Genomic DNA, 19,847 nt, shown 5'->3' with positions numbered 1-19,847 from the left:
CACGTAGGAAGTATGTCTATATAGATAAAGTGTGTACAATAATAGCTAAAGAAGTTGTAGCTGTAGAGCAGTATTAGCACCAAGAGAAGTACCAATTATATAGGGCATCTTGGGCAGTTAAAGTGGAATTGTAATTAAGTATGCACTAATTCATATTTTTATGTTCAGATATTGATGTCAATACTTTAAATACCTGAAATCAACCAGTAGGGCAGAGACTGAAAATAGTATTTGTTGACTTTAAACATAAATAGCCTAAGGTAAAAATGACTCAAACACATTTTGTAACTACATAACCGCTTTGGAAAAATACAAGTTTAGTATTGTGAGACCAGCAGTGTCCAGTAAATCGTTTTATTGCACCAATATTAAATCCCAAAATTTAATGTTGGCTGTATCTTGGAAGTCGATATCCCATTGACCAAAATGATCAGTATCAGTGCAGATCACAAAGGCTACCATTATTTAATCTGAACACCGCAACCTTAACCTTCTGACCAGTATCAAGCCCTCTACACACCGGTTCTGAAAAGCATTTGATTTTTAACAGTTCATACTGAAATTCAGTCTCTAAGTTTTATGTTAAATGTGATTAGTCATAAATACATCTCAGAAATCATTCAGTCCTTCTAATCTAACTTTCCATACAATAACATAAATAACATATCAGATCACATTTTGTAAATACTGAGTGAAGTTTGGATAAAAGATGCAGAAAATTTTAAATTCAAAGGTAAAGACTAATCAGAGGTGTTAGGACCAGAGTTGGAGCGTGTGGACCAGTTCACGCTGTGCTTGTGAAGAACATTTGGTAACATCATGTGAGTCACACGGCGCTGAACGTAGCCCACCCCATTATGAGCCACTGTCATTGTGCTATGATGTGATTACAGCCATTGTGTCCACATTAGGCCGAGACACATGGCTGCAGCAGGCTGTTTCTGTGAAGAAAAAATGCAGAGGAACGACAATGCTCCAAAAACAATGCTCAATACATCACAGAAAGATTAAGATGTTATATTTTGTTTTTAAAGATAACAAATGTGTTTCAAGAAACTCACTAATCTCCATGGAGATGTTTGTCTGAAAGAGTCCACTTAAACCTATTCACCTCCACGGAGATAAGCGAACGACACAAAGTCAAATTACAGGTCAGATCTGCGAAGAACAGACTCTGCTCACAGGAAAAGTGCATGTTTTTAGGTATTTTAAACAACCCTTGTTAAATGAATAAATCCAAGATAATGTCATACTGTGGTATATTCCAAGCAAGAGGTTAAATATTGCACTTTTAAGGAAACAAACTCAGACACAAACAGACAGACAGAAACATTTTTACATATAAATTCTTTATTCTAAATCTTTGAAAAAATGTGCCAAAACTCAAAATGACATACCCACAGTAACAAACCGGAAACACTGGTTGCCACAGTGTCATTGAAGATTTTGGACACAAAAAAATGAACACTAAAAGTAGCATGCAAACTCTTCAAATGTGCTTGTGTGCATTTCTGTTCGAGTAGACTGTGAAATAGAAGAGGGTCATGTGGGGACGTACATTTTAGGCAGATGATCAATACGGAAAATTGATTTTGGTTATAACACTGATTTTAACATTTTAACAAGACATTGTATAACACAGTTAGACTGATATCAGTCTTATTAATGCAATATTTCCAACTTCAGTATATATTTGTGTAGCCAGCCATCCTGACAATAAGCACCTATACCTCTTAATTTATCCTTCAACATAGTCCAAATAAAACAATGTTTTCTATGAAATTGCACTTAATTGGACAAAATCCAGTGACAAGTTTATTTATTTTAGACCACGTGTAAGCAGCTGTGGACAAACAGCTCATCTATGCTAGCATAGCATGCAACTGAATTTGAGGAATAGGCCTATTCATTGCTTCAATGATTTAAAAAAAATAATTAAAAAATCTGAAAAAAAAAAAAAAAAAAAAAGACAAGTTCATCTATGGTAAAACTACCTCTCTATTAGTGACATTTTCTCAACAGAGCATCTTGTTTTGTTTAGGTTATTAAAGTCTAGTCAGATTTGTTCACACCCTCTGAGCTAATTACCCTCATCTTTGCATCCATAATTCATTAACACATCGAACCCAAGTGTCATACATTCATAATGAGGCTGGCTTGTCTGTGGTGATATGAATAAATACATTCAACATGTTTGAGAGGTGGATTCTGAAAAATACACTTCATTCAAACAAGGACAGGGGAACACCATGCACTTATGTAGGCAGAGTCAAACCTGTAGTGGCCCACACACTTCCACATAGAAAAACTCATTTCTTTGCCTTATGTTTTCTAACAGCCTGTTGCATAACAAGCATCAACAGCTGTCTTTCACTTTAATGTATGCTGACAGATAGCCTTTAGTGGCTGTCAATCAAATGAGGACTGGAAAAACTACTAGAGCGATGAGGAGAGCAGTAAAGAGCATTATCTTTGTCATATAATCAGTCACTGAAAACAACAAGGTTTTCATATTGCCATCATTAAACAACATATTTAACTTTTAAGCCATAAAGAAAATTATTATTCCACTTTTTATCATAATTATTTGGTAGACTGAAACAAAAATCACATGCAATAACACAGCAGTGATACGGTATAAGACACCACATGAACTCTGAATAATGTCTCCTCTTTTCTTTTATGGGTCTATGGTACATACTTAACCAGAACAATATACAGGCATAGATTTAGAATCAAATTTCAAAATGTTTTCTTTAGATAAATTTGTAAAATGCATATAAGACACAGAGACTATTTATAATGGTCAAGTAATTATGTATTAGAATCATAATTAATATCCAGTCTGTAATGACATTACTCTTCCTCATATACTTGGTGTATTCTCAACATGTGCCTGTATATTCATATGATGTAGGCTTGTTCTTTACTGTCCTTTGAGAGGTGTACCTTATGGGAAAAAAAAACAGCTGAATGACATCCACTATATGTATCATTGTAATTATAGTTGCATACATTTTAGTAAAGTCAAATTACGTTGCATTTTCAACCTGTAATCTATTTAAAATATGTTATCAAATCCAGTTGTCCAGGATACTGCAATGTTATGAATGCTTTTAATGTGTCAATGTGTAATTGAATTACAGCTGTATATTTTGATTTCCTCTGAAAACACTGTTGTTCTATCTTCTGCTACACTCAGAGCTCCGTCATAAACTCCATTTTAGATTCAGTAAGGCACAATTGTAATACTCCTTAGGGTGAAAGCTGCAAAACTGTCTGGAAACTCACATTCAAAGAGCAGCTGTACAAATGCAAGGCCTGACACAGTTACAGTGTAAACACAAAGAAACATCACATTCTTGGTGCGAGTGACAAACCGGTGTTTAGGAGGAGGATGCTCTTATCTGATGCAGATTTCAAGACCTCAAAACACAATGATAAGAAATGTATTGCTTTCTAAGTTCAGCCACATGATCAACTAAGACATACAGATCAGGCATAACATTATGAGAATTATTGGTAATGAAACAATCTTTTATTCCATTTGAGCAGCACTTCAGAAGGATTCAGTCAGGACTCAAGCCAGTTATTACTCTCAATCTACAATCCGGTAATGGAGGTTTTGTATACTTGTCTTTCCCAATCTAAAAAACTGTCATCTCTAGAACAGCAATATACTGTAAATGATGAAATCTAAAACATAACTTAAGGGTACATTGTAACTTTTCTAGTGGAGGGTCTGTTAAATGATTTTCTTCATGGAGATGTTATTGGTTGGCTGTAATGTTTCATAGTATGGCGATCAAACCAGGACAAGTTACGAGTCAGATCTGCGAAGAGGCAACTCTGCTCATAGCCAGAATGCCTGTTTTTCTCTGTATTTTTGAGTAATAAGACTCTATAATTGAATAAATGCAAGTTAGAACTGTTTAATGTCATACTGTGGAACATTCTAGACAGAACAGACATATCCATAGAAACAAGCAGGTGATGGACCCCCAACCAAAAAGTTACATAATGCATATTTTTAGTCCCAGTATGTCACTTTTTAGCCAAAATATAGACTAAAGCGTGATTTTAATGTTTGTGTTTATTGCAATGAAGATTTCTGGGATGACTGAAACAAAACACAACTCTAGGTAGGTTTCTGAATACTAAAAAGTCAATTTTGCATAAAAACACTTGGCTGGTTCACCACTTTCTCCCTGGGACCACCCCATCAGAGCAGCATTTTAATATCTTTATCTTTCTAACCCACTCCTCTGACAACCACTCAACTGTGTGCTTGCTCATTATCCCTGGCTCTGGCACAACTTGACAACATGCGCATTCGCCGTTACATTTATCCTACCTCGTGAAGTAGTCAAGTCCATTTAACTGTCACAGTGTTATGCCTGATCTATGATGTTGTTGCTACGTTTTATTATTTAGATGCTTTTATGTTTCAGTTCTTTAATACAATCTTCAGTCCAGTATCAAAGTGTTCTTTTGATATACAGTAGTTGGCACATAAACTGTTCATGTAGGTAATGGCTTTCACAGTTCCTCGTGATAGTTGCTTTTTTTTTTTCCTTATAATCCAGTTCGAATATCCTTCAGTGTTCAGTTAATCAAACAGTTCTAACTCTAACTCCCAATGGTGTATCTTTTTCTCTTTTCTTATTTGAGACTGTCCATGCCAGGTATTTCTCTGCGTTCCACAGCATAGTCTGGGCTGAGTCCATTGAGATATAGGCTCCCGTTCCTGGTCAGGGCTCCGGGGACAGGGGTAAGGGGCAGAGTCAGGTTGGGGTAACACTCGCGCTCGTCCCCCAGGTTAACAGACAGGGTTCTTTTGCCCGGGGTAATTTCCTGGTTGAGTGTTGCGTTGATGCCCAGTTCAGATGACAGTTTGCGCTTGATGGACGCCGCGCGCTGGAACTTGTCATAGATGTCCACACTGAGGCGCCGCCGGGTCTCCTTGAACTCGGCTGACACGTTGGCGGTCCACTCGGCAGCATGCGCCCGGAACTCCCCCACCTGACCACCAACAAGACAGAAAGGGGTCAGGATGAAAGTACTACTTCGATTTCATTATAACAGAACAGAGTTGTAGACTAGAAATAATGTAGTAATTTACTGACAGAATATTAATTAAGACTGTCAAAAAGTCGATACCCACTGATCATTTCTAAAACTAGTATAAAAACTAGAAACTCATTTGAACAATATCAATACTGGAAAAAAGTAAATAAAACAACATTGGATTTTTCATGAATAGTTTTTGATAGCTTGGTCTATTTCAGAATTAGTAGAAGACAGCATGGTAATAGAAAAATAAACAACCCTTATTATTTTGTGTTGAAAATGATATTCTATTTTCTAAAAAGTAATTGCGGTAACAAATATCAACTTTTTATTTAGTAAAATGTTAACATTTTTGTATCGTTACAACTGTATAGTGATGAATCACAAAAACACCATATCCCTGGTTACAGTTCAGTAGTAGTACCATGACGAGGCAACTTTTTACTTTAATAAGCGCTATATAAATTCTGTATTGTCCTTTTGTTGGCTCTAATTCCTGCTTTTACCACTTTCCACCCACTCGATATTTGGAAATATGCTTAGAAACAGCACTATCCACAACTGCCTTTAAAAATAATATTGTGCACAGTTTCTGCCCCATAAAAGTGCAAACTACACTTTTATGCAATCAGAAAAAGAAGCAATTAGGGTAAAGGCAATTCAGCAATATGAGAGGGTTATTAAAACATTAAACAACAGTAAAAGAACCTTAAATAATTGGGTGTTTAGAGAATCACAAAACTACTTTCTCTATTCTATGTCAACCAAGATCTTTCCAAATTTGAGCCAAAATAATTCCTTAAATTTTCATGATGGTTTAAGATATGAACTTCCACAGTTGATATAGTTCGATTTGACTTCTCAAAAACAGGTTTCTCAACATTATGCTAGTTCTGCTAGTCTTTAAATCTCAATAAAACACAGGCAGAGAAACAGCATTGATTTCTCTTTCATGATGCCTTATGCCTCCTTCTGTTCCTCAGGGCTGTTTATTTATTCATTAACATCTGAAAGGTTCAAAGTCGACCTTTAGCATGTATCTCTCCTCTTTTTTTTACTCTTCTTTCTTAAATCTTTACCTCAGACTGACACATTCTCTGCATGGATCCTGAAGCACTGGACTAATGAGGACCTCTGCCACTGCACCTCCACTGGCTGATCAGGTCAGCGAGAGAGAGAGAGCCTGTTTTTGCTCATGTTTTGTTTGAAAAAATAATGAATGCGCCTCATCAGCTATGGCATAAAGGTTACCTCATTTACAATGCATCAATATTAATCAAAAAAAGTTGCCAGTAGTATCCAAGTACTATTTCTAACTCCATGTGAATAATGTTCTCCAATTTGGGAAGGCAACCATTTGTATTAATCACAAATTGCAGTAAATTAAAATTAAAGGTGCACTGCTCAACTTTTCTGGAGAGTCTGCTACCTAGTTGTCTCCATGGAGATGTTATTGTTTCCCCTGGAATGTTCCATGGTATGACATTACACATATCCACCTAGTATTTATTCATTACGGATGCTTCTGTTGTTCAAAAGTACAATAATTCCATCGTAGTAGTGTTGTAACCTGCTTTCTCTTACATTCTAGACAAAGCAATAAAATTTCCATGGAGGCAAGCAGGTGGCAGATCCTCCACTAGAAATGTTACGCAGTGCACCTTTGAGGAATACTTTAGTGTCCTGTAGGGAAATTGTCCTCTACATTATCCCATCCCTAAATGGGAATGAGTGTGTTACAGAAGCAGTGAGTGTTCAGGGACCCATCTTCATGATCTTGTTGCTAGACTTGGTCAGGACTGGAGGATTTTACCTACTGTGCATGTTTGGGATAGTGAATCTTTAGTTGTCAGTATCTATGACGAAAGAGTAAAATAACAATGGTAAATGGCATATTAGCGTCTTTGTCATGTGAAGACAAAATTGGTCAAATTCAAATGCAAACCTTTAATTTGGTTTGTGCAAACTATTTGTTGTTGAATATATACAGACCAAATTAAATAGTAATTGCAAAAGAGAGGTCTGACAATAGCGATATTCTAAGATTTAAATGCAATATTATGTATGTTTTTATACACAACTAGTAATATTTTGCTGCTGAGAAAATGCACTCATGTATCAAACCGTGATAAAACATGGCGAAATGCTCAGCACACATTCCTATACTATGACAAACAGGCTTTAGGCATTTCAAAATCCAGTATGTAGGCTACTTTCTATTCAAACCTAAGAGCCGCAACAATCCTTCACCTCTCCCACTCACTGCTTCTACTGTATTATGTAACATTTGTATTCATGGCACGCACCTCTTCTTTAGTTTTCTTGGAGATGACTCTGAACCAGTCTCCGATCATACTGAGCACAGCAGCGAAGTATGCCAGACCAACCAGGATCCAGAACCAGACCACGGGCTTGTAATAGTCCAGGTAAAAATGGATCTCCGCTGACCCTCCGGAGGGACTCTCTGACCCGCCTAAACAGGCCAAAACACAGGACAAGTGGGTTACACAACACAGTTACATCAGACACAATTGGTACTTTACACCTGACATCAACAAGACGAAGAAGAGGATGTGGAGGTCAGTGTTACCTACAACAGTTTTAAGACTTTTAGATTATATTCAACATGGATTAAAACTTTAAAAAAACATAATAACATTGTTTGGGGGAAATGTCTGGGTAGATGTTGACTGTCCTAACAATTCTATATGTACATACATTCTGTGCAGAGAGATGTCTGGGTCCAAAATTCATTTTCAGACAGACCCTTTAAATGAAAGAATGCTATTTGGTCTGCATTGTTACACTTTAATGGTATATTATATAACTTTCTGGTGGAGAGTTTCTATCAGTTTCTCTGGCATGCTAGCATCACATTTTAACCAGAAATGTTTCATAGTGTATATTTAATTATCAAAAAATGTGTCCGATTTATGCCATCTTTATTCTATCAAGAGTATACTAAATTATGTACCACATTCTACATTCTGTGCAATTATGGACTTTAAAGGTGCACTATGTAACTTCTAAGGTGGCGGGCTGGCTACTTGCATGTCTCCATGGACATATTTCTTGGCATGGAATGTTCCACAGTATGGCATCAAATTAATCTGCCTTGCATGTACACACTTGCGGATGTTTTATAGCTCAAAAATACCTTGAAAACCATGAATTCTTACTATGTGCAGGCTCGTTTTTCTGACCAGTAACTTGAGATAACCATTCAAGGCCAAGCAATTACATCTCATGGGGACAAGCAGGTGGACAGACACAGTGCACCTTTACGTAAGTAACATCCACAACAATGACACATACACTTTAACATCAATAAGATCATGAAATGATTTCCCCCATTCAAGTTACATATAGCACTTCCAGGCCATCATACAACAGTTATCTTCACAAATCCACACACATATTAATCCTTGGCCCCCATGACAAGCAATATCTTTGTGAAATCACCAGCACACCACTGAGATAATGGTCCATTTTAACTAACAGACCCTGATTAGTTTACTGTAACAGCGGTGTTGACGCAGGTGCACTAATCTGATCTATAATCATTAGGCCTGCCCAGGGAAATTTAATCTATCCACTTATGTTTGTGAATTTTACCATCTGTCTCCCCACTGTTCCTTATCAGGTAGAGTCCATCTGCTTCCATGTACATCATAATAATATACCACAACATATGAAACAAATAGGACCACAAAACAGGTGGGAATATTGTTTAGGCATATCATGCTGATTTCACAGTCGATGATAACATTTATGTTTTTTTCTTAGTTCAACAGATGGTGGAGTTAAACATATTTTGGGGCTTGGAGAAGCATTCGGAAAATATGTCAGAGCGCATAATCTAAGCTGAGCCTCATGGCAGCAGTGCCCAACAGCTGAGTCAGACCAAGATAATTCACAGTGAAAATGTAATTTGAGCAAAGACTAAAATAGAACGTATAGACTTATGTAATATTTATGTGATAACAGGGGCACAGGGGGTTAAGTGTTTAAGTGCCCACCGACCATGATAAAATTGATAAAGCTTACATAGGCACTTCAGCTACATCGACTAATGCACTGACAATATCCATGGGTTAGGCTAATAGAAATTCAAGATTGTCAATTGTCATCACAAAGTGGAACAGAGTGTTTTCTATTTGAGAGAAGAACTCAGCCTGAATATGCAGGGTTTGTGTGTTAAGCATGTGTGAATGAAGCAACTCCAGGTATGTTTGTAATGAGGAAATAACATTATAACATAGATCAGAGCTGTAGGTGGTCGGATGATTATTATTGATTATTTCCACATGAATATATTGAGAGAGCAAACTGATAACTAAAAAAACATGTAGTGTCTCACCTTAATAGTTGCATAAATAGTCAAAAAAAAATCTACTTTGCTGATTGACTAAAGTGACATAAAAATTACTGGTATTGGTTACCTTTCTCTCCAGCCACAAAGTCTCCAAATCCAATGGTGGTGAGTGTGATGACCACAAAGTAAATGGACTCCAGCGCACTCCAGCCCTCGATGTGTTTGAAGATGACGGCCGGCAGAGCAACGAAGAGGAGGCAGCCGAACAAGATGAAGATGAGTGTGGAGATTACCCGGATCTTGGTCTGACTCACCTTCCACTTCTGAAACAACAAGGCAAACTCATGAGAAACAGAAACAGCTGCAGCCAGTGTCCAGAGCGCTTACTGTCAGGGGTACAGAGGTGTCAATCAAAAGGATCAGAAACTAGTCAATGTAAAAAAACTAACAAACTCCCCACAATCTGTCACATATAGGCTTGTGCACTCATGCAGGCATCATTCATACACCAGAGTATTCATAGCAAATTTCTTGGCCAAGGACACAATGCCTTTATTCAATAAATTTTACTATTCTTCAACTTACTGTTGTTATTGTTGTTAATAGAATAAACTCTTAACATTAATACCAAACCTGCTATCTAACAACCACTGAACATCTCCAGAAATCCTTGTAGACAAACATCCACTTCTCAGCTCTGGAAATAACTGTAAGTTAAAACTTTCAACAAATTAATACTAGCAATCCTATTAGAAAGTATAATCACTGTTTTCAAGTGGCCAATTTATTTCTGTTTCATCTGCAGCCATAATGGAGCTGGTGGAAATTGCCACTTGATTGCACAATGTCTGTTTCCCCGTCTATGATTTCCCTCAAGATTTTTCATATAGGTCTGAATTGGTTCTTTTTACCTGAGGAGTATTTAACTGCTGTCTCTTCTCATCATTGTTTGTCAGATGCGTCCCAACCACACATGTAACTGTACTTTGTCTTGTTTCTGAGGCTGTGGGTCTGATGACGTGCATGCTGCTGGCTCTGAGCACTCTCACCTGCCTCCCTTTTGCCTTCTGCCCTTCACTGCTTATGTAAGGCCTCGGAGGAGAAGCTTAAAGATCACAATCTTCACTCTAAGCACTGAACTCCAGTGGCAGCTCACTCTGCATCAGCAGGATAGAAGAATGGCCCCTTAGCTGTCAGCAAGTAAACATGTAAACATTTTGGAAATGTATATATTTTATTTTCATATATTATTTTTTTGAATTACAGAGTGGATGTTGGTTCACTCTTTTAGTCTAAACTTCTAGTGATTGTTTTATTACTAATACCACAGTTACTAACATGACTAACATTACACAAGAATAAGAAGTGGTAATATGTAGTAATATAGTGTAGTAATGAAAGATGTGAATTGTGCAGTTCTAGACAGTGTTCATTCACTCCATGATCGGTGGTGGTAAGCTGGTTTAGACTGATGAAAGCGAGGCTGCCAATCGGTGCCAACAGCCCCTCCAAACACCATCATGTGTACTCCACATGCATACAAGGTAAAGTGGATTAAGGTCATGGGACTTCACTGTGGCACCTGCCGTTCCCAGTGGTCTTCCATCCAAATACTACCTAGACCCAACCCTGCATAGCTTCTGAAGTTTGGCCACAAAAAACAAAAAACAAAAGAAGAAATGCCTTGGATGCACAGCAACTTTCCTGAACTACCCAAGGTGCTTTACAATGCTTCAACACTCCCAACAATTCTGTAGCCACAGCTGCCATGGGGCTTAACGGCAGAAACATGGCAACCAACCTGTAACATGGGCCTCCCCCAACCAACTCCTAGTCACACACAGCATTACAATAATACATACAGTAGGCAAGGTGGGTGACATGCTCGACTCATGGACACAACTACACTATTAGCTGAAGCTGGTATTGGACTGCCAAGCTTTGAGTTTGTGGGTGAACATTCACAACAACTGCTGAAGCATTACTATTTGGCAATAACAGCATTTAGACTGAGCACAATACAACTGCAGTAAATCTGAAGGAGGTTGTATAAGCATTAATATATTCCCCTGGGACGTATACTGCCATATCTTCAGTACACGGCCTTCCCTTTAGCTGAGACCACACTTCATTTGTTGGACCATTTGAACAAAAGCCCCTTCCTCCTTCATCTCATCCCTCGAGACGTACAACACAAAGGCATCCATACATCACTATCATCGTTCACCTGTTATTAGCCCAGTGCCTGCTTGTTTCAGCTCCACTGGACTGCGAAACAGAAAAGTCAGATGCAATATTTTACGACTGCTTTTTAGTTGACTACAGATGATATACATTGTGAAAGTTTGTCACAAGAATACACATCTTCTCCACTTCAAAATTCATTCATCTCCTCATAGATCAAGGTTTCATATACTATGTAACATACTAAATATGGTTTGGTGGCAGAATCCAGTTCTAGCAGCCAGATTTAGCATGATAAATGAGGATAGGAAGTGAAAAAGTATTAAAGAAAGAAGCTTCAAAACCACAACCTCCTCACCGACAAACAAAAGAGCACTTGGCCACTGTACATCATTTGTGGAATATCCATACTGTATACTACAGGCACAAAAACCAATAAAGACCAAATCAAGATCTTAATAATGCTTAATATCACTGCTACGATTGTGTTATTTATTTATTTATTTTTTGCATTGCAATTTCAATTCAATGTTCAGTTAAAGTATGAACTAACTAAGACAACCCAATATATTTCAGAACATATTTGTAGAGGCCTAAACTACTAGCCACCACGCTGGCGCCACCTTGTGCCTCCACTTAATTTCATTTCTCTCCAGCGACTAGGTCAGGAATCGGAATACATTAGACGGTTTGCAAAAATGTCGGAAGTGCGAGTCTGGGCACCATCCAATCAGCGAAGAGCCATGCATTCTGTGTTGGCAACGATTCCCGAGATCGAGGATTTAAAACTGGAACAAAGAGAATGTTTGTTGAATTTTATCAAGGTGAAAGACGTTATTGCCTTTCTTCCTATATGGGATTTGGGAAAAGCTTAATATACGAGTTAACCCTGTTAGCAGCGCATTACATATGTCACAACCAAATAGCAGTGATTAGTTAAATAAAAAAAGTACCTGCCTACCATCAAGCAAACGAATCCTAATGCTGCGATGTCAGACAATTTCCACGAAGTGAAACCGGTTGATGAATCAGACTACTAAACTAAAGGGTTAAAGGGGTTTATACAGGAAATTAATTGAAGTGTTTGCAGTTTTCTTGTTCACAGTTGGATTTGAATTTGATTTAGATATAACTTCCAGCCCAAATAATAATAATTATAATGATATTAAACAAAAGAAACAATTTGTGCAAGAAAATACAAAATATTTGTACCTGCCTAAATGTTGTTTTCCGTGAAATTGGACATGTACCATAAAGAACAATTCTAAAATGTATTTGAACTCTGGAGCTCATGCCTCTTGTGCGAATGGTTTGATTACAGCTCCTGTGTAGCCAGGTGGAGACAACAGAGTGAAATGACGGCAGGTAGAAAAACAACAAACCTTTGCTTTGTAATCAACTCTGAGCTCTACCTCACATAACCCTCACAGAGAAACACCATCCGTCATCCTCTACAGTATAAACACACAGTTTAAAATAAAGCCTGTGAAAAATCAATGTCTTTGCACGGTTGGGGACATGACAGAAAAAATAATAACTGGGATCGCACCTTGTGGCAATTTAGAGGAATTATTTTGAGGTGATTCGATACCTTTCTTATACCTTTAATCAGTACAGGAGGCCATCTGCTTGTCTCCATGGAGATGAAAAAGCTTTAGCTGGAATGTTGCATCGTATGGCACTAAATATACTATTATCAAGCAGGCCATGTTACAGGTAAGATCTGTGGAGAGCCATCCCTGTTCTCAGTAAAAATTCATGTTTTTACAGGTGTTTTCTTTTTGCAATACACTTGTTATTGACTGAATATACAATAGATTCAGTAGTCTTTCAGAAGAATATATATAATAATTACTATATGAATGACGGAACATTGTAAAATATGATATTTTGCGATACCATCGTCTCTTTGACTTGTTTGTAGAGGCTCTTAACAAAAGGCCAGCTCAATACAGAGTACATTGAATTGAGTTTAAATGGGGTGTTGTAAATTGGATAGTCAGAATTGGCCATTGCTCTTGTCAAATGTTATCTTTACAGAGCTATGTGCACTGCAGCCATTTGATTACACTGACATTTTATTACGAGTTTATCAGCCCCAGTGTACCGGGCCCAGGCTTCCTATATGTCTTTATAAAGTCAGAGTGAATTGTGTTCATCTCAACTGCAGCCTGCCCTTCCACTGTGTGTTTTAGATAAGCTCTTGTTGTTCTTCTACATGACAACCTGATTAGCTTTGGAGCTAAATCTAATTAAAACCAAATGGTATTTACACAACAAATGGAACAACAAATGAAAGCCTCCAGTTGTTTATACAGTAAAAGGTTTTAGAAATGTTTACTTCACTTGTGGCTAAAAATACACATGCACAAACTCACTCTTTTAGTAAGGTTTATCACAGACTCGGGCCAATTAGGCACAGTGATTTATTATATACGATTTTTCAGTTCCTAAAATAGGGGGAGAAGTCAGAAAGACATTGTAAATATTCATTTCATGGTAACTGTTGTAATAACTAATGTCAAACTAATGTCAAACAAGTCTGCACTAATACTCACTGGGCTCATGACACTAAACAGGAAAGGTATAAGCACTATTTGTCATTCAGAAGCTAGAAGAATGATTTACCACAATCATCTTCTCCACTTTGGCGATGCCCTTCCCAAATATGGTGCCCAGCTGGTCTCCCACTCCAGCCAGAAGGAAGCCAAAGAGGGGGATCCCGAGCAGAGCGTAGATGATACAGAAGATCCGCCCGCCTTCTGTGTGAGGGGAGATGTTTCCAAATCCTGCATCAAAGGAGAGAACAAAAGAGAACATATTGTTATAAATACTATATAATGTGTAATGTTTCCTCAGCAAAAACATGTTAATTTGTAATCCTAAATATATAGCCTGCCTCACACTCCAGAGCTCAAAACATGTGGGTAATCAAGGTGGTAATCCAGACAGTGTTCCTCTGTTTTAAAGTACATATCCTTTCACCAGTCTCATTTGGATCATGTTAAAAATGAATTCACTAATTTTATATTCTAGCAGCTACCACTTTGAGCCTTATTTCTACTGCTCTCCTCAGTGTGCAATCAGAAACAGGGCAGAATTCCTTTTATTTTATGTTATGTAATGTGAAAAACCAAAGACAAGGTGTCCAAAAGATATCTAAAAAATGTCTGATACCATCTTCATGAAAGAAGCAGGCCTATTTCACATGAAGGGACAACATACAGAGAACAATGAACAATGTCTATATAACATTTTTAAACATGACAAAGTTTCTATCTAAGTTTCTTATAATTTTTGTGTGTGTTTATGTATTCAGGTCTGTGCTGAGCTGCTGTGGCGAGTCTCTCAAAAGCCACATGTTACCGTCACAACATGTTTCTCCGTGAGCAAACCCTCAATCAAGGCCCACTCATTTCATGATTAGTTTAATGAGCGTCAGGAAACTGGAGTGGTTCAACACATCCTGCCATCACAGTCCCTGCGGTTATGATATTATCAATTCAAAATAACAATATGAAATGCTTAGCTGTCTCATTGAGGTCAACTGTATAAAATGCATAATGAACTTCAAACAGAAATAGGACTACTGCATTTCAAAAGTGCTATTTCAATATATTACCATTTCTCTTTTGTTATTATAGTATATTCTGATGTGTGAGCTACTGTACTCCAAGTAATTTCCATCGTGGATCAGAAAAAGTTTGTTTAATTCTAAATCTAATTAATATAACCCAGATAGTTTCAGCAAACAATTACTATTTCTATGTCTCTGAACTATTGTTGCCAAAACTATCCAGCATCACTTTATGGTTCTATATTACACAAAATAGATTCTTGAGAGTTTTCAGCCATGTCATACTGTTGCTACTTCCTCAAAAACATACCTGGAGTTGTGCTTTGTTCCATTCCCACATGTTTGAGTAATCCATTATTATGCTGTTTACATCTTCAACGCTCAAAATGCAAAGTTCCACTCACCATCACTGATGTCCATGAAAATTGTCTAAAATAGCCACAAATTGTACTAAATTAAGAGTAACGTTGCTTCAAAAAATTATTTCTCAAGTCTAAGTAAAAAGTAGAAGTCCAGCAGTGGTTTTCAAGTTAACAGCTTCTTTTACCTCTTGTTCAGTAAAGATTGGCAATTCCAGGGCTGAAATCATCCACTGAAATCATCAAATAATTCTAGTGAAGTTGTATGGAGTTTATAAAACCAGTGTAGCACTTCCTGTACTACCACATGACATCACAAGGTGGAACAGTGTGTTTTCCGTTTGAGGGAAGAACATACAAGAAATATGTAGGATTTGTAACATGTGTAAATTAAACAAAACACAACTCCAGACATGTTTTTGATGAGGAAACAACATTAGAGCACAGACTAGAAAATAACGTTATATACGGTAGACCCTTTTACTGCAGTTTAATGCTTTATTCATAGAGAGTGGATTATGCTATATTTAGCTTTATGGACCATTGTTGCTATCGCAGCGATTTGTTTACCAGCATTAAATTGACATTGGTCCATTCACACTGACAGTTATATTTGCTATCACAGTTCTGTTCATTGTTTACACGTTATCACCAGTTCAGCTCCATTTCCCAGTCTGTTCTGATCCTCCTTTCACAGTACCTCAGTTGGTAGAGCGTTATAGTTACTTTAAGGTCAAGTTAGCTCTTACATGCATTAACATACAGTTCATGGCATTTAATAGTAAGGTTACGCTTTTATTTTGGTGACTTCCTGTGTGAGCAGAAGTGATGGTAAAAACATTAGCTTGGTGTACAGAAAAGACGCAACGTAAACACAGCAATGTTAATGGTGAAAAACAAAAACAACGGTGAAAAGTTACATAAAAAATTGAAAGATAGCAACAGTCGACAGGGGAACAAGGTTTGATTTATTTGTGAATGTATATTTGAGCTTCTTGTAATTAGATTTGAATTTATGTTAAAATATGGATAACAGTTAAACAATGTAACGAGCTAGTGATACGGTGATCATATGGTAACTTCTGTTAATTTGTTCTTGTCTGGCTCTTACATTGGTTCTATGACATGACAAGGAAAAGATTAAAAGTCATTTAACCATCAGTTCTGGCCTTCTCAAGTCGATGCTACAGTTACCTTTAATCATACTGTGTCACCGTGGAATGGACCAGACTTCATTATCACAAAAGCTATCTCACTGGCTCTTTCTAAATCCATCAGTCAGCATTTATGTTTCTTTAGCCCTTCTTAACCACAAACTGTGCTTGAACTCATCTAATTCATGTTTTCCACAGAGCCTGATGTAATCATTAGTGTGCGTGCAGAGGACCTGGTTGTGTCTCTACGGTGACCAATAAAAGCTTAACAATTACCTCTCAACTCATTAGCAGTGACTGCATTAATGTGTAGGTTATAGCCATTTCATATGTATTTAATTATTCACAAATGAAGAACAATGATGTACAACGCAGAGCTCATAATGTATGCAGGGCACGGGGGTTTTACACAGATAAGAGAAGCATGGAGAGCAGTAATTGACTTTGACATTATCCGCTCACAAAGATAGATAACTTTGCACAATAGATTTTAATAATGCATGTGAAGGACCAGAGGAGAGCCGAAGACAGCACTGTGCCAGTTCATTATTTACATTTAAGTGAGATGTATTTAAAGAGATACACAGAGAATTATTATGGAGATATACTTTGATCCCATTAGCTGCTTTTAAGTCATCCTTCAATGGCTCTTTCATATTATTTCTCTCTGTTTATCTAATATAGACTGGATTGTTTCTCTGCTTATTGCGCTACCACCTCTTGACCAGGTCGATGTTTTAATTGCTTCTTAATCAGCCCTCCTGAATCAACCCACCTTTAATCAACCTAGAATTGGTTCTTAATCAACCTAAGAGCTTGTACTTAACGATTAAATAAAAATATTTTAGTTTAGGCTTATTGTTATCTGATGGGATAGAAGCGCAAACTTACCCAGGCAGGCGCCACCTAGTGCCTTCGCGCAATTTCATTTCTCTCCAGTAACTAGGTCAGGAATCAGAATACACTAGACAGTTTGCAAAAACCCTGGAAATGCGAGTTCAGGCACCAGCCAATCAGCGAAGAACCATATATTCTGTGTTGCAATGATTCCTGAGATCGAGGATTTAAAGCCAGAACAAAGAGAATGTTTGGTGAATTTTATCAAGCGGAGCATTGCATATGTCAGGACCAAATAGCAGTGATTGGTTAAATGAAAAAAGTACCTGCCTACTGCCTAATAAGTCCTAACTCTGCGAGGTCAGATGGTTTCTATGAAGTGAAACCGGCTGATCAATCAGGCTAGAGTAAACTACCATGCAATGAAAAAAGTCAGATTTTTAAAAAGAAATGCTGCACCTGTTGCTAAAAAACACACATCATATTCCCTGTGATTATATGTTAGCAACCCTTTTTTACAGGACCCACATTATGCTATTTTTGGATTTATGTTATAATGTTGTGTTTTGTTTCATTCACACATGTTTAACACACACCCCGCATATTTGGTAATACATGTAGTGCTCCACTGTGTTTTTAAACTCCATACACCTTCACTAGAATCATTTGGATATTTTCAGCCCTATATTTGTCACTCTCTGCTGAACCAAAGGTAGCTGTTAGCTCGAAAACTACCACTTCATAACCTCACAGGTGGTAATGGTAGCTCATTCCTTAAACAATGAGAGCAGAATAACATTGTTTTATCAAAATTAGTGCTTTTGATGGTATGACTAACTGTCTGACTAGGTTTGTATTGACAGTGGTGGGATGTGTGTAGGTTCAGACTTGTCTTTTGAATAATACATTTTTTTCCCTCGAGAGCAGACTACAGTGTTCCAGTTCATTATTTACTTAAGTGCAAGCTTGTGTTGTTTACTTTGTGTCTCCTATATCTAATTATTCATTTCCACTTGTGCGGCTCCTCAGAGCAGCAGGTGAATGGGCTGAAGCCTGAGTGAAACTGACAGGTCTGACACCATGTAGCTACAGTAATGGCCGCCTCTCTGTTGTTTTCCTTCAATGCTTTTCCTCTATCTAATTTTAACCTTGAAGACACTATGATCGTTGGCACAACAGAGGTGGCAGGAAGTGAACATTTTGTACCAAGCAGTAAAGGTATTCGCTCGGATCACCATCTGGCAGCGGAAAAAGCCCTCTGCTCTCTTTGTGCTAAAATAAGACTTTTTCATTTCACATCACAAAGCTTTCGGGGTAAAATTTACAGAGAGGCAACCTGAGCCAACTGAACTATACAAGAGAAACGAAAGCATTTTTAAAGCAGTTTTTTTACCCTACTTCAGCAAACCTTTCTTAATAAAAACATCAGCACTTCAGTATGATCGATAACGCCTTTAGTCTATAAAAGTCACTTAAAGTCACAGCAGCTAAGGTTAGATGTTTTTCGCTCATGATAAAATTTAATAGAACGACTTTGCCAAGGATTTGATGCATCTGTACAAAGTAATTTGACCTTTGTGCCATTTAGATAAAAACAAGAACTGCAATAGATAACTAAATAGCAGAATTAAATACTTAAGTACTTAATTGGTGAGATATGTACAGTAATTGACCCTGTAAGGCTCAAATATTTTCATAGTACAGAAAAATGACAACAAAAAAAAAATCACCATTAGTACTAAGAAAAAGTACAAATACGGAATACTAATTTATTGTTCCATCTTTCAGATATTTAATGAAACATTTATATATTTATTGCGACAGTGCTGGTAGATGAATGGGAATAAATCAATCAATGGAAGCTTTCAGATCCAGAAGGCCCTTTCCAATGTTTGACAAAAATCATTGGTTGCCTACAGATTGTACATCGATCAGTCATCTATAAGGAGCTGCGATGTAATCTCTCGTAACTGTCCAGTGAGTGAGACTAAACTCATTATTCACCCTCACTCTACGACTTCTCTTTTCAAATCTAATCAAATCTATGTAAATCTAAATAAAATAATAATAACTATCAACTAAGGGTACATTCACACGCATTGCATTAGAGTTTGGACTAAACTCAGAGATGATTTGGAGCTAAACTAAACCAAGACTAGATCAAAGCAAGTCTTCATCAGGACTAAACTGAACTCAAGCCAAACTACAACAAGAAAAGCACCCTAAAACACCAGTGAATGAGTAACTAAGAAACAACTTAACGCTCACACCCACCACTGTTAAGATCCAGTAGAATTTGGTTTTACTTTCTGTGTAAGAATTTGATTTTTTTAAAGTCTACATTTGTACTG

At 37.3% G+C, this 19,847-nt stretch overlaps 1 protein-coding gene across 1 annotated transcript in view; it reads right to left on the bottom strand.

Annotated features, from left to right (window-relative positions):
* Positions 1-2,075: 2,075 nt before the first annotated feature.
* The window catches only part of LOC110154405 (potassium channel subfamily K member 2), a 28,032-nt gene continuing 10,260 nt past the window's right edge, over positions 2,076-19,847 (bottom strand). Inside the window, exons 4-7 of the mRNA XM_055149420.1 lie at positions 14,198-14,358; positions 9,513-9,708; positions 7,377-7,543; positions 2,076-5,022 (exon numbers count right to left, since the gene is read on the bottom strand). Coding sequence (XP_055005395.1) covers positions 4,663-5,022; positions 7,377-7,543; positions 9,513-9,708; positions 14,198-14,358 — 884 coding nt within the window. The 3' untranslated portion in view covers positions 2,076-4,662. The remainder of the gene's footprint in view (positions 5,023-7,376; positions 7,544-9,512; positions 9,709-14,197; positions 14,359-19,847) is intronic.

This window comes from Boleophthalmus pectinirostris, unplaced genomic scaffold, assembly GCF_026225935.1.
Source record: "Boleophthalmus pectinirostris isolate CB_2022bp ecotype Guang Dong unplaced genomic scaffold, ASM2622593v1 HiC_scaffold_13, whole genome shotgun sequence".
Taxonomy (NCBI): Eukaryota; Metazoa; Chordata; class Actinopteri; order Gobiiformes; family Gobiidae; genus Boleophthalmus; species Boleophthalmus pectinirostris.
The sequence above is the reverse complement of the archived record's forward strand: the minus strand, read 5'-3'. Positions and strand labels throughout refer to the sequence as shown.